The sequence below is a fragment of the Schistocerca nitens genome, chromosome 6, assembly GCF_023898315.1.
Source record: "Schistocerca nitens isolate TAMUIC-IGC-003100 chromosome 6, iqSchNite1.1, whole genome shotgun sequence".
In the NCBI taxonomy this organism is placed as follows: Eukaryota; Metazoa; Arthropoda; class Insecta; order Orthoptera; family Acrididae; genus Schistocerca; species Schistocerca nitens.
In genome coordinates, this window is record NC_064619.1 from 413,766,655 (window position 1) to 413,779,415 (window position 12,761).

At 39.3% G+C, this 12,761-nt stretch overlaps 2 protein-coding genes across 5 annotated transcripts in view; one reads left to right on the forward strand and one right to left on the reverse strand.

Annotated features, from left to right (window-relative positions):
* LOC126263038 (E3 ubiquitin-protein ligase LNX-like) overlaps positions 1–2,728 on the forward strand; it is a 632,063-nt gene extending 629,335 nt beyond the window's left edge. For all 4 annotated transcript variants that reach the window (XM_049960008.1, XM_049960007.1, XM_049960009.1 and 1 more), the window contains one exon: positions 2,515–2,728. In XM_049960008.1, the coding sequence (XP_049815965.1) occupies positions 2,515–2,572 (58 nt within the window). In that variant the 3' untranslated portion in view covers positions 2,573–2,728. The remainder of the gene's footprint in view (positions 1–2,514) is intronic.
* Positions 2,729–3,608: 880 nt separating this feature from the next.
* The window catches only part of LOC126263682 (non-lysosomal glucosylceramidase), a 257,286-nt gene continuing 248,133 nt past the window's right edge, over positions 3,609–12,761 (reverse strand). Inside the window, exon 16 of the mRNA XM_049960807.1 lies at positions 3,609–4,188. Within this exon, the coding sequence (XP_049816764.1) occupies positions 3,988–4,188 (201 nt within the window). The 3' untranslated portion in view covers positions 3,609–3,987. The remainder of the gene's footprint in view (positions 4,189–12,761) is intronic.

A 12,761-nucleotide genomic window follows, 5' to 3' on the forward strand; every position in this document is an offset into this window, starting at 1 on the left:
GATAATTCAGGAAGTGCTGGGAGGCAGTAGTGAAAGCTGGGAGATGTTAAGAAGGTTGGCAAAGCGACATTTGTACAAGAGGACTGGTGGTTGATGACATTTGAGAGCTGAAGTGGGGCAGCTATGGAGATACCAATGTTAAGGTAGTTTAGTAGAAGGTAGCATAGCTTTTTAATGTGAAGTCTGACCTGTTGTCACAGTTTGTAGTCACTTGGCACATTATACCATCTGAGGAAATGTGACAGGTTGATAACTGCAGGATTTTATAAAAGGAGAGATGTCTAATGGAGTCGACATATAAGTCAAAGAGTAACCTGGCAAGTCTAAAACTGTAAAATGAGCTGGTGAAAAAATGAGATTACACCTAGAAGGGATAGGCAGGTTTCACAAAACAGAATGCGAGACCTTAATGTAGGCAGAACATGGTTTGAACTTGCAAAAAAGAATTGGGGTGGGGGGTTGAGGAGAATAGGAAGAAGACTGGCAGAAAAAAGATCAGAAAAATTGAAAAAAAAAATGTAAAAAGTTCTATGGTGAGAGCTAAGGAAGAGTAATGATTGGGCAAAAAGAGGCAAGAGTTTCTCATGAGAAAACTATAAAAAGGATAGGAAATAATTACAACAATAAATCATGACAGAGTGTTTCTTAAAAGGATGTGAAAATGACAGCCTTCAAGATAGAGCAAACAGATAGGAAAAGTAATTGGAAAAAATGTATTTACTATATTTGGAGATTAAATATTGCAGGAGAACTCTTTCTATGTGCAATAAGACTAAGTTCCTTAATATTCTCTTGAAATTCATTTCACCATACTATCGCTAACACCGCAACATTCAACAGTTCTCTTAACTGGTTGATGTACAAAACAGCCTGCACACTGTTCTTTTTACTCCCAAAGTACACATGTGCTCTGATCTCTGTAGACTGTTTACATTTCGGTTAATGATATATGGTTTCACAGAAGTGTAAGGCAACTAACTGCCTCATTAAAGTACCAAAGTACACATATAACAAACCCCAGTATAACTGTTATTTGTCTGATGAGAAATTCCTGAGCAAGTACTGCCACAATTACAGGTGAAATGTAGCTCAAGTAACATAGCATGCGCAAGAATGTAGCACAGAAATACTAAAAAACAAGTAAATTAAACATATGATATTAACATTTTATGTAGCATTGTGTGCATAAAAACATAATGGCTCTGAAAGACAACAACAGAGCTTGGCATTCCACTTTTCAGCTTGTTCACATATTTCACCAGGAAGCAAACTGGAGCATTCTACATCCACAATTACGATGGCAAAACAACTAACTTTAAAGGAACAAAACATGCCAGTAAAAAGACAAAGTTTACATCCATAAACAACACACAGGACATTGATCATGACAATATGGTGTAGTAGCTATGGCTTTTGAAAGGTTATAGCTTCCAAAAAAGTCAGAGAAAGAACAGCTCCACGCAAATATTTACAAATATGTAACCCCTTCCAACCAAAATACAACATTGCTATAGAAAATTACTGGAGACACTTTCACAATAGTGAAGAGATGCACCACACAGATGTTTGTCATATGATGGAGACACAACAGGCACTCAAAGCCAGAGGCTAATTATTATCAAATAAGTTTCAGCACCACAGTATTCTTATTGGCAGGATCCTGCAGTGGGAGGTATATCCCCATAAACAACCTGTAAAGTCGCCTGTGCAAACACTAAGAAAGTTCTATATTTTTATGTGGAACCCCAATAATGGTACAGATTCGTATTTTTCAAACCTTCATATCATTTACAGAAATGAGGCACATAATTGCAAGAAAAAATGGTAAATATATCTAAGAAGGAATCCAAAACTTTTTTATTTTTTTTCTTAATAGTGTTGCGAACAGTTTGAACAGAGTTTCTTATCGGAAAGTAATTGAACTTGTGCAATCTTTTTTATGCAAATTATTTGCTGCACAGAAGCTTGCATTAATTATTGCAAAAATGGTTCAAATGGCTCTGAGCACTATGGGACTCAACTGCTGTGGTCATAAGTCCCCTAGAACTTAGAACTACTTAAACCTAACTAACCTAAGGACAGCACACAACACCCAGCCATCACGAGGCAGAGAAAATCCCTGACCCCGCCGGGAATCGAACCCGGGAACCCGGGCGTGGGAAGCAAGAACGCTACCGCACGACCACGAGATGCGGGCTAATTATTGCAAATCAAAAAAAGGATATAAATTAATTTATATGAAAGTGAGTTTCTTAAGAGGCAAGACTTGCAATAATTTGGCATCATTAACCTACAAAAAAGACTTCCAAATCAACACATTATTTGTTAGGATGGATGGACAGTTTACAATATCTTTGAAACTGATAATATTACCAACTTGTTGATAATTGATTTGAATTTTACTATCAGTCTGAGTTGTTGTAGTTATTATTATTATTATTATTATTATTATTATTATTATTAAGATATTTTAAAATAATTCCATTATTTATATCAATGCTACTTTATTTTCAGGTCGACCAAGGCAAAATCATGTACTGATCTAGTGCAGACAGCAGGATCAGGAGAATGATTGTACTATACAAGAGAATCAGAGTTACCAGGGAAGACAGTCTTATCTAATGGCAGAACTTACTGATCTCCTCACTGATGTTGAGCTGACAATCAGTCTCATCGCCTTTCCGAAGACTTTGTTATTGTTTTAATGTAATATATTTTCATGTGTACAATAAATGTGTAATACAACATGAAACGATGTCATTTTTCAATTGCGACACCAAAGCTTTATTAATATTCACCCACATCACTATATGGCAAATTTATCTACTCTCTCCTTGTTGATGCTACTTATCAAAATAAAAATTATAAACTACTTAAAGGGAAAGCAGCAAAAGAGCAACATAGCAGCTAGTTTTCACCACTGAAAGCCAGTTCACCTAGGTAGAGAGAGGGTAGTATTGAAGGAACTGAGAAACCCCGAGGAAAAATAAGACTATAATAGATGAAAAACAGGAAAGAAATGGGAATGCTGAGGAAATGTTGAATACTAGAAACTGACAATGTTCTCAATGAAGCAGAAGAGTGGAGAAAGTTCCCAATAGACAGTAATGCGGTATTTGTGATGTGAACTAGAATCAAAATTTCACATATGATGGAGGAGGACAACAGTTCATAGTGATTTTCAAAGTATTCTCTGCAACAGGGTATAGATTTTATCAAAACTGGAACACCGTGTCTCCATTCTTCCTTACTGACAGCTCAATGGGTAAAATATCGACACTGAAATCTGACCAGTGGCTTTCTGTTGGCTAGTATTTTGTAAGTTTTCTTACAAGAGGTTCTTCTTTGATTAGGTTAGTCGTCAAACATTACATCTGGAGTACATACATGCAGGCTTTGCAGGAAGGGGGAGTCTCAAGGGTATGATGAAAGCTACACTTGGTAAAGAGGGAGAAAACAGATGGGGAAAAACTCGTGCAGGCCTCAAAGATGAGGGGGGAAAGGGTACAATACAAAATTAATAATGAACAGAGTGAATTAATATCTTGAAATGCACATAAAATAATAAAAATAATAAAAATTTATTTTTTCACACAGTTTCATAAAAATATGGTATTTTTTAACAATTAAGATATATGAGAAACATGTACATTAACTGCACTTCTCAATAATTAAAGTATAACAAAATCTTAACAAATCTTCATTCATCCAAAGAATCACACTGAATCAGTTCCTTTAGCTTAATAATTGAGTATTTGGAACATTAATGGACATTTTTAAATATTTATGTTGAACATTAATCTTTAGTGAACATATTCTACAGAGAAATATGAAATTGATGTGGCAGTAGGTTTGTATCAAAAGTTGAAGTTATCTAAAAGTGAAAAGACAGACACTGTGTAAAACCATATAACTAGCTACTGTTTATAGTCACTTCATCAAGGTGCACAGTGTTAGCAAAATTATTTTCTTTCCCGTGCAGAGAACTCAATATTTTGAAGTCAGTTTATTCTTTCTTTGTTCCCATGCGTGCTGCATACCCCATATGCTCAGCGGCCTCATGTAGCCAACAGATCGGTAGTGCTTCTCTTCATACAGCGCCTCTGGTGTCTGATATCCCAAACCGATGACATTATACACAGTGTTGTATATACCTTTAGCAGTAGTAAATGCCTCTTGTATCATATCCTGTAAAAAAACAATTTTAAAAGTAACATCCACATATACCAACCATGAATAAATGAAAATAAGGTTATAAATAAGCAATTGAGAGCGCTGCCTTGCACAATACTTTAACATTTCAGACTTAATTAGGAAGAAACTGATTTGCTCTTGAAACTTCCTGGCAGATTAAAACTGTGTGCCGGACCGAGACTCAAACTCGGGACCTTTGCCTTTCGCGGGCAAGTGCTCTACCATCTGAGCTACCGAAGCACGACTCATGTCCGGTCTCACAGCTTTACTTCTGCCAGTATCTCGTCTCCTACCTTCCAAACTTTACAGAAGCTCTCCTGCGAACCTTGTAGAACTAACACTCCTGAAAGAAAGGATATTGAGGAGACATGGCTTAGCCACAGCCTGGGGGATGTTTCCAGAATGAGATTTTCACTCTGCAGCGGAGTGTGCACTGATATGAAACTTCCTGGCAGATTAAAACTGTGTGCCCAACCGAGACTCGAACTCGGGACCTTTGCCTTTCACGGGCAAGTGCTCTACCATCTGAGCTACCGAAGCACGACTCACGCCCGGTCTCACAGCTTTACTTCTTCACCAACTGCAATTTATTGTCATCACTTCCGGACACACCTCTTCCCTTGACATATATTTCTGTTCCTTACTATGGAGGTAACAGGCTGCGAGAGAACATTGTGCCATATTATTTCCCATGCAAGCATCCTTATTAGCTGCACTGAGATCCAAATTTATAGATTTGGGTTCCCCAGTACCTTTCAGAATTACACCCCCAGAGGTCTGTGCAGATAAGAAAAATGACATCCGCACATGCACCCCATTCGCAAATTTGTAATCCACACATATTAAAATATTGTAAACCACTTTAACCCAATTAGTATGCTCGAGTTCTGACAGTAGACCTGCACCTGGCCTGAAGTTTTGTCTGATGAAGTCGGGCCCATGATTTTCATTCCACGGACTAGCAATGTAGATATCCATCATGATCACAGCTATTCCCTTAGAATTAACGTGAAAGCAGTGCAGCTGTACAGATGTGAAACTTGGAAAGTTACCTCTACAATCATGAGTTTGCAAGCATTCCATAATGTTTTACGAGAATCCTTAAAATCTTTTGGCCAAATGTAATATATGCAAAAGACCTTTCGCAATGAACGAAATAAGAACCTACCACCATCAAAATGAATAGAAGGAAGTGGAAGTGAATAGCACAAACAATTCAAAAAAGCCAGGATGCTCTCTGCTGGAACCCACAGGGTAAAAGGAAAAGGCATCAAGGGCATCATGGAGGACAGTGGAAAAAGAGGCCAAGAAGGAAGGGAAAATGTTTGCAGAGTTGAAGAACCTTGCCTGAAATCGAGGTGCACTTACAGAGCTCTGCTGAAGCATTATGCTCTGCTTGACAGTAACATGAAGTATGTTGAGTGAGTAAATCACCATTCACCCTACCTCAAGTCAGACTTAATTTAATTCTGATTTTTTTGTATTATTCACCATGTATGTTTAGGCTGGCTACAAGGGTGCAACCGAAGGCCAATGCATAAATAAATAAAATTTGGTCCAGCTATTAGTTGCACTGACTGAAGAGAGTTGCATCATTGTGCAGACAGTGACTTCATATTATGTTTGGTGACATTTTACTTCAGTGTAGCCATTACTGATGAACTGTCCTGTCAACTAGTTATACTCCGGACAACTTTCCAGATCTATGCCAAGTAGGAGGAACTATTTTTTGAGCTGAGAAACGATTGTATCAAGTCTGCTTGCTCTCTGTGGTTGTTATTCATGTCTCTGGTTCCTGGTTATGACTGCTTTTACCTTTCATTACATGATGCTCTGCATTCTTTGAACTGTCACATTCATTAACGAATGTTTTTCAGTCACAGTACCATCACAACATGGCTCATAACTACTGACAAGTTCTGATTGGTATTACATGTGGAAGTGGAGAAAATGTATCATTATATAATGCAATTTACTCTGAGTTAGAGCAGCAAGTATCAGAGGCATCCACAGATTTTCATGTCAGTGGGGGCAAAACATTTTTCCATACATGTGATTTAGAAATTTTAAGGACATAGTTATGTGTTCATAATTTCTCCTACTGGTTTCTACATTGCACTTTTAGTACCTCGTCAGTGTCATAAACAAGCTACCAGTATAACTATAATGAAACCTGTTTTTACATTTCCAGGTTTTATGTTTTTCCATGATTTACATTATTTATGTAGGTCTTTTTCTTTCAATTAATTATTTTGTTATGTGTGATGACAGTGATGCCTAAACTACATAGCCAAGATATGTGAAAAGGACCAAATGGGATCACAAAAGGAATGAAGAGGTGTTGAAGGTACTTCAAATGGAATACAAGACACACATTAAGAACCAGCAAAATAACTCTAGAAAATAAACACAAAAAAGATAAAAAAAATTGACACTACACTTTTACCCCCAAAGGTGTATGACTGCCAGGTTGGCCAAGGAAAAGATGGCAGGAGAACTTCTCGAAAAGATTGTAACAGTTCATGAGGCCTAATACTTGGAATGATGATGATGATGATGATGATAATAATAACTACACCTTATAATGACCTGCTGACAAATGCTCCACCATTGACTTTTGAACCACAATGATTACCTGGCAGAAGGCCTCCCTGCCAGTCTTCACATTCGTCCACCTACAATCACCGATACAGTGAGCCTATTACAGAAATCCAGCAAGATTTCCAGTCACTCCTCAAATCCTTAGGCCTGCCCCAGCACCTCTCTACAGAATCTAACCCCCCCCCCCCCCCAAATCACCCCTACTACTCCCACCTTCTAAATGCTATCTAAAGTCAATAAACCCAACCACATATGATGCCCCATTGTGTCCGGTTACTTTGCCCCCACTGACACAATCTCTGCTCTTATATACCCAATATCTTCAGCCAATTACCCACAACCTACCTTCCCATATAAAAGATACCAACCATTGTCTCCACTGACTCTCCCCAGTTCCTGTTCCTTCACTGCACAATGTTCTGCTTGTCACTACTGATGCTACCTCTCTTTACACTAACATCCATAAGGCCCATGGCCTTGCTGCTATTGGACACTACCTTTCCCAATGCCCCACAGATCCCAAAACTACAACCTCCTTCCTGGTCACTATGACCAATGATATCCTCACCCACAATTACTTCTCCTTTGAAGACATCACCTATAATATCTCCGCTAATATCAAACCTACCAACCACCAGAAACACCAACACTTCACTTCAATGGCTGCCACCCATTACATACTAAGAAGTCCCTTGCAGTCAGCCTAGCCACCCATGGTTGTCGCACCTGTAGTGATGAGCAGTCCCTCTCAAAATACACCATGAGTCTCACTGAGGCCTTCACATACCAAAGTTACCCTCCCAACCTTGTTCAGAAACAGATCTCCCTGCCTTATCTTTCCTGTCATCCACCACCTACCGAAAACCCACTGTCTGGTCACAGAGGAGCATTCCTTTCATGATTCAATACTACCCAGGACTGGAGCAACTGGATCACATCCTCCACCAGAGATTCTACTATCTCTTGTTGTGCCATGAAATGAGGAATGTCCTACCCACTATCCTTAACACCCCTCCCACAGTGGTATTCAGGCACCCATTGAACCCAAACAATATCTTTGTCCATCTACAGTTCACCACTGCTCCCAACCCCTTGCCTCATGGCCCATATCCCTGTAATAGATCTGGATGCAAGACCTGTCCCATATGTCCTCCGACCACCACTTGCTCCAGTCTGATCACAAGCATCACTTATCCCATCAAAGGCAGGACTACCAGTCAGTACAACAAAAAACAAGTCCAAAGTTGCAAATTTAATTTTTTTTATTCACTCAATGACTATTTTTGGGTCAAGATTCATTTTCAAACCATTGTAACATATTCAAAAATGGTTCAAATGGCTCTGAGCACTATGCGACTTAACTTCTGAGGTTATCAGTCGCCTAGAACTTAGAACTAATTAAACCTAACTAACCTAAGGACATCACACACATCCATGCCCGAGGCAGGATTCGAACCTGCGACCGTAGCGGTCACGTGGTTCCAGACTGAAGCGCCTTTAACCGCACGGCCACACCGGCCGGCCGTAACATATTCGGAAGTGGAAATTCTAAAGATGGTCTTCACATGTTACAAAGACTTGAAAATGGGTCCCGGCCTAGAAATTGAGTGAAAAAAAAATTGCAAATTTTGGATTGGTTTTTCATTTTACTGATTAACAGAAGTTGCTGACACACAGTGTAGTGCCTGAAGAATTTTGGTGTAAATTTTAGAAACAATCGGCCTTCAACCGTCTCGAACACCCGATATTTTAGGTACGAAGGCGGGAGCATGAGAACGTTTCTACCGATCCACCTGTTTCTATGTGCAGGTCGGAAGTTTGTTATTAGAAGGCTGTAAGAGGGGTGAGTCACTGACGACGACAAGTGTTTGCTGCCAGCGCCACAGAAGACATGAGGAGAACTCAATGAATAATTATGTCATATTCTTTGATGTGTTAGTGTCTGTGGTGATAGTAAAAAAGATTATAGAACAGTTGAATATAGAGTGCTATGCACATTCATGTATTGGACTTGCTTGAGGCTAGAGACTTTTGAATTACTTCACGTCTTGGCTATGAATGAAACAAGACACATATATGCTATTTGAATATGTGTAAATGAGTAACGTGTAAGGAATAAGTTAGCATGCAGAAGTTATTATCTGTGAAAGTTGAAAATATAAAGTGATTGAACTGAAAAGTATTTTACAAGTACCAAAATTATTTCAAGGATAGAGAAGTATTTTAATAAAGTCCCTTAAATAGCTATAATCTTCAGAGAAGAAGCTTGTGAGAGATCGATGTAGCTGATTAACCAGAGAAGAGGATTGGCTACACACAACGTGCAAGTTAACTGAATTGAGAAATGTGTGCGCCTCGCAACCCAATACCACACTGTCTCTTGTTGTCCGAAAAACATTGGAACAGCTACCGTATTTACTTGAATCTAAGCCGCACTTGAATCTAAGCCACACCTGAAAAATGAGACTCAAAATCAAGGAAAAAAAATTTTCCCGAATCTAAGTCGCACCTAAAATTTGAGACTCGAAATTCAAGGGGAGAGAAAAGTTTCAGGCCGCACCTCCAAATCGAAATAAAGTAGGTCCATTGTAATATGAGACACAATTTAGGTCGAATGAATGACGATACAGCTACAGTAGTTTGGTTCGAGTCATAAGCTTAGCAGTTAAGCTTTACCAGGTAGCCATAGCTGTGTGTCAGACGCTCCGTCCGTATTTATACGGGTACCCTTCCTTTTTCACGTGCTTCGTCTGGTTCGAATTGATTGCTTATTTTTCTTTGATCTGATAAGTGCCGTTCTCTTTGTTATAGGTGTTTACGTGACTCTAAGCTGAAAATGCATTACTGTACTGTGTCATGCATTGTTTGTCGCATTCTGGTAATGGGTGTTTACGGCCTGTCGCCACTCGTGGCATGACTTGCTTTTGTGCACGCTACCGCCGATTACTATTAAAAAAAAAAAAAAAAGAGGAATCGTCTCATTAGCAAAACAATGGCAAGAGACTGCTATTTGTTGTTACTTACACTGCTGCTTTTTTTGATAATGATCAACAAGAACCAAATAATAGACTGTGGATGATAGAAGATGTTCTGAACGAGAGTTTAGCGAAAAGTTTTCTCCGTTTGAAAATATTTGCAGACGCCTCTTTAGTACATTACATTGTGCACAGAAATTAGAGTCATCTTAGATTTAAAAATCTAGTCAATTGCCGTGCTTCATTTCTGATTGTATCACTATTAGGCATAAGAATAATACGAATATAAACATGACATGATATGTATATCCTTTCGCGTTTGCTGTTGTCTCACTCTAGTTTCGTAGTTTATTAGGCAGATAGGATTTAAATGAGATAGCAGCAAACACGAAAGAATACATGGCAAAATGCTTATATTCGCATTATTCTTATGGTGAAGAGAATACTGGATGTGATTCACAATTCATAAAAGTTCCTATTAGCAACCATCTCTTCTCACAGGTAGGAAAAAATTCAGAATGTAGAGTTGGCCATATTGACAAACGCCTCCCAAACAGTCTTGCCAGTCGGATTTTCGTAGATGAACAATACGGAATTTGTATTTACTTTGTTGGATAATGTAGGAAATGCCGTGGTGGAAACTCGGGGTGGAGAAAAAAAGCTTGTCTTCCACCTTTTTTTAATTTATTTACTGACGCAGAGGGTTTGGCGCCAGTATTTATCTTTGTGCCTGCAAAGCATGCCTTTGTAGCTACATATATTCGAAGGCAGAAGTTCATTGTGGCGGCACCTACCAACATTTTGCAGAACTTCCGCTTACTCTGCACTCGATTCTAAGCCACAGGCGGATTTTTGGATTACAAAACCCGGAAAAAAAGTGCGGCTTAGATTTGAGTAAATACGGTACTTTAGCATGCTGGAAGTTTGTAGGACTACCTGTGAAAGCAGTTATGAGATATACAAGCTAGACTGCAACTGCAACCACTATGCTGCATTCTACATGGGCATGATAACCAACGAACTGTCTGTCTGCATGAATGGCCACCAACAAACTGTGGTCAAGAAACAGCTGGACCACCCAGTTGCTGACCACACTACTCAAAACAACACTCTTCAATTCAATGACTCCTTCACAGCCTCTGCCATCTGGATTCTTCCTACCAACAACAGTTTTTCTGAATTGCTAGATGGGAGCTCTCCCTGAAATATACTCTACATTCCCATAATCCCCCACCCCCCGGCCTCAACCTACTGTAGTCACTGTCCTTAATCCATCCAGACCCTTCCCTGTACCAACTCCAGCATTACACAGCCTTCTACCCACAGTCTTTTTACTTCTTTCCTTTTCTGCCCCCACACCTAGCTACCCTACCCTTTCCCCACCTCATTGCTGTATGCTCCCTCAAGCAGCACTTCATCAGGCCCCTGCCCTACCCTGCCATTCCTCCCTTCCCTACCCAGCCCCTTCTTACACCCCCACCACCCCAACTGCTTCTCCCACCTGCGCAGTTGTTCCCAGTCTGGCTTCAGCAGGCAGAGTCAGTGGTCACGTGTGTGTGTGAGTTGTCCTTGCATGAATGGGTGGGTGTTGTCTGCTTTAGAAGAAGGCCTTTTGGCTGAAAGCTTACTTCTTTAGCGATCTCTTTTTTGTGCCTGTCTGTGACTCAACATTTCCACTATATGGTGAGTAGCAACCTGTCCTTTTCATAACACTGTTGTTCTTGAAATTGAAACTTCTGTCAGGTTCTTGGCCTAGATCCAATAAAACATTATACTTTAGGATTCATCAATCTGATTCCCCTCAACCCCTCAACATAACTTCCAAAATTGGAAATACTGACAAGGAGGCTACATTCCTATTCATCAAAGCACAGTGTTGCCAACGGAGGTACTGGCTAGGTCTTTATTCTCGATCAGTACAATTACAGTGATTTTTAAGAGTTATATTTGAGTCTGACATACTCTTTTTCTTGTAATATTTCATTGTAAGTAGAGTATTTTGTGATTCCTTACTTTCATTTTTGTTTTTCCTCTGTTTATAGGGCACAAAAAACTTATGAATATTAGTTAGTTTTTTCACTATTTACTATACTTTTACACTTCACAACAGACAAAATTCTAAGTGAACCACATTCATGTGCCACTAATCACTTACAAGTCATTGTCCACTCTGGAAAAATTGAGAGAGAAGTTCATTCACTGCTGACAATACTCTCACGCTGCACTGATCAGCTGAGCTTCACACCATTGCATTATAGAGATGTATGTGCTCAAATGTAGTGCTTATTCACAGTACTGATTATGAAATTAATTAAATGAAGGCTGTTTTACAGCAATTACTACACGAGTGCCACCCATTCTGGTATTGTATACATTGGTAGCAGTTCCAAATGTTCAAATGTGTGTGAAATCTTATGGGACTTAACTGCTAAGGTCATCAGTCTCTAAGCTTACACACTACTTAACCTAAATTATCCTAAGGACAAACACACACACCCATGCCCGAGGGAGGACCCGAACCTCCGCCGGGACCAGCCGCACGGTTCATGACTGCAGCGCCTTAGACCGCTCGGCTAATCTCACACGGCAGGTAGCAGTTCCAATGACAAAGGCTTTCTACTTCTGATAGTATCAGGGCCCACACAGGACAAATGAACAGCTCCTTCAGCAAACAATTTGAAATGGAACACAATTCAAATTAGTGCCTTGTAGTTATTAACCATTATTTGAATTTTGAAGGAGTAAGCTTTTAGTGAGAGTTTTCTTGTCATGCAACATGGGAGGAATCTTTTAGGGATGTCCAAAATGCTAATAAGGGAGCTACCTAATGAGAATTATTTTCAAACAAGTAAAATAAATTTCACATTCCTTTTGAGCCAAATTTCTGAACCTGCATGAAAGTCTAATACACATATGCAAGATTTTGTACTAGCTTGCATTAAATTACAAGTAAAATTATGAGATCTTGTAACTGGTGACACTTTACCAAAC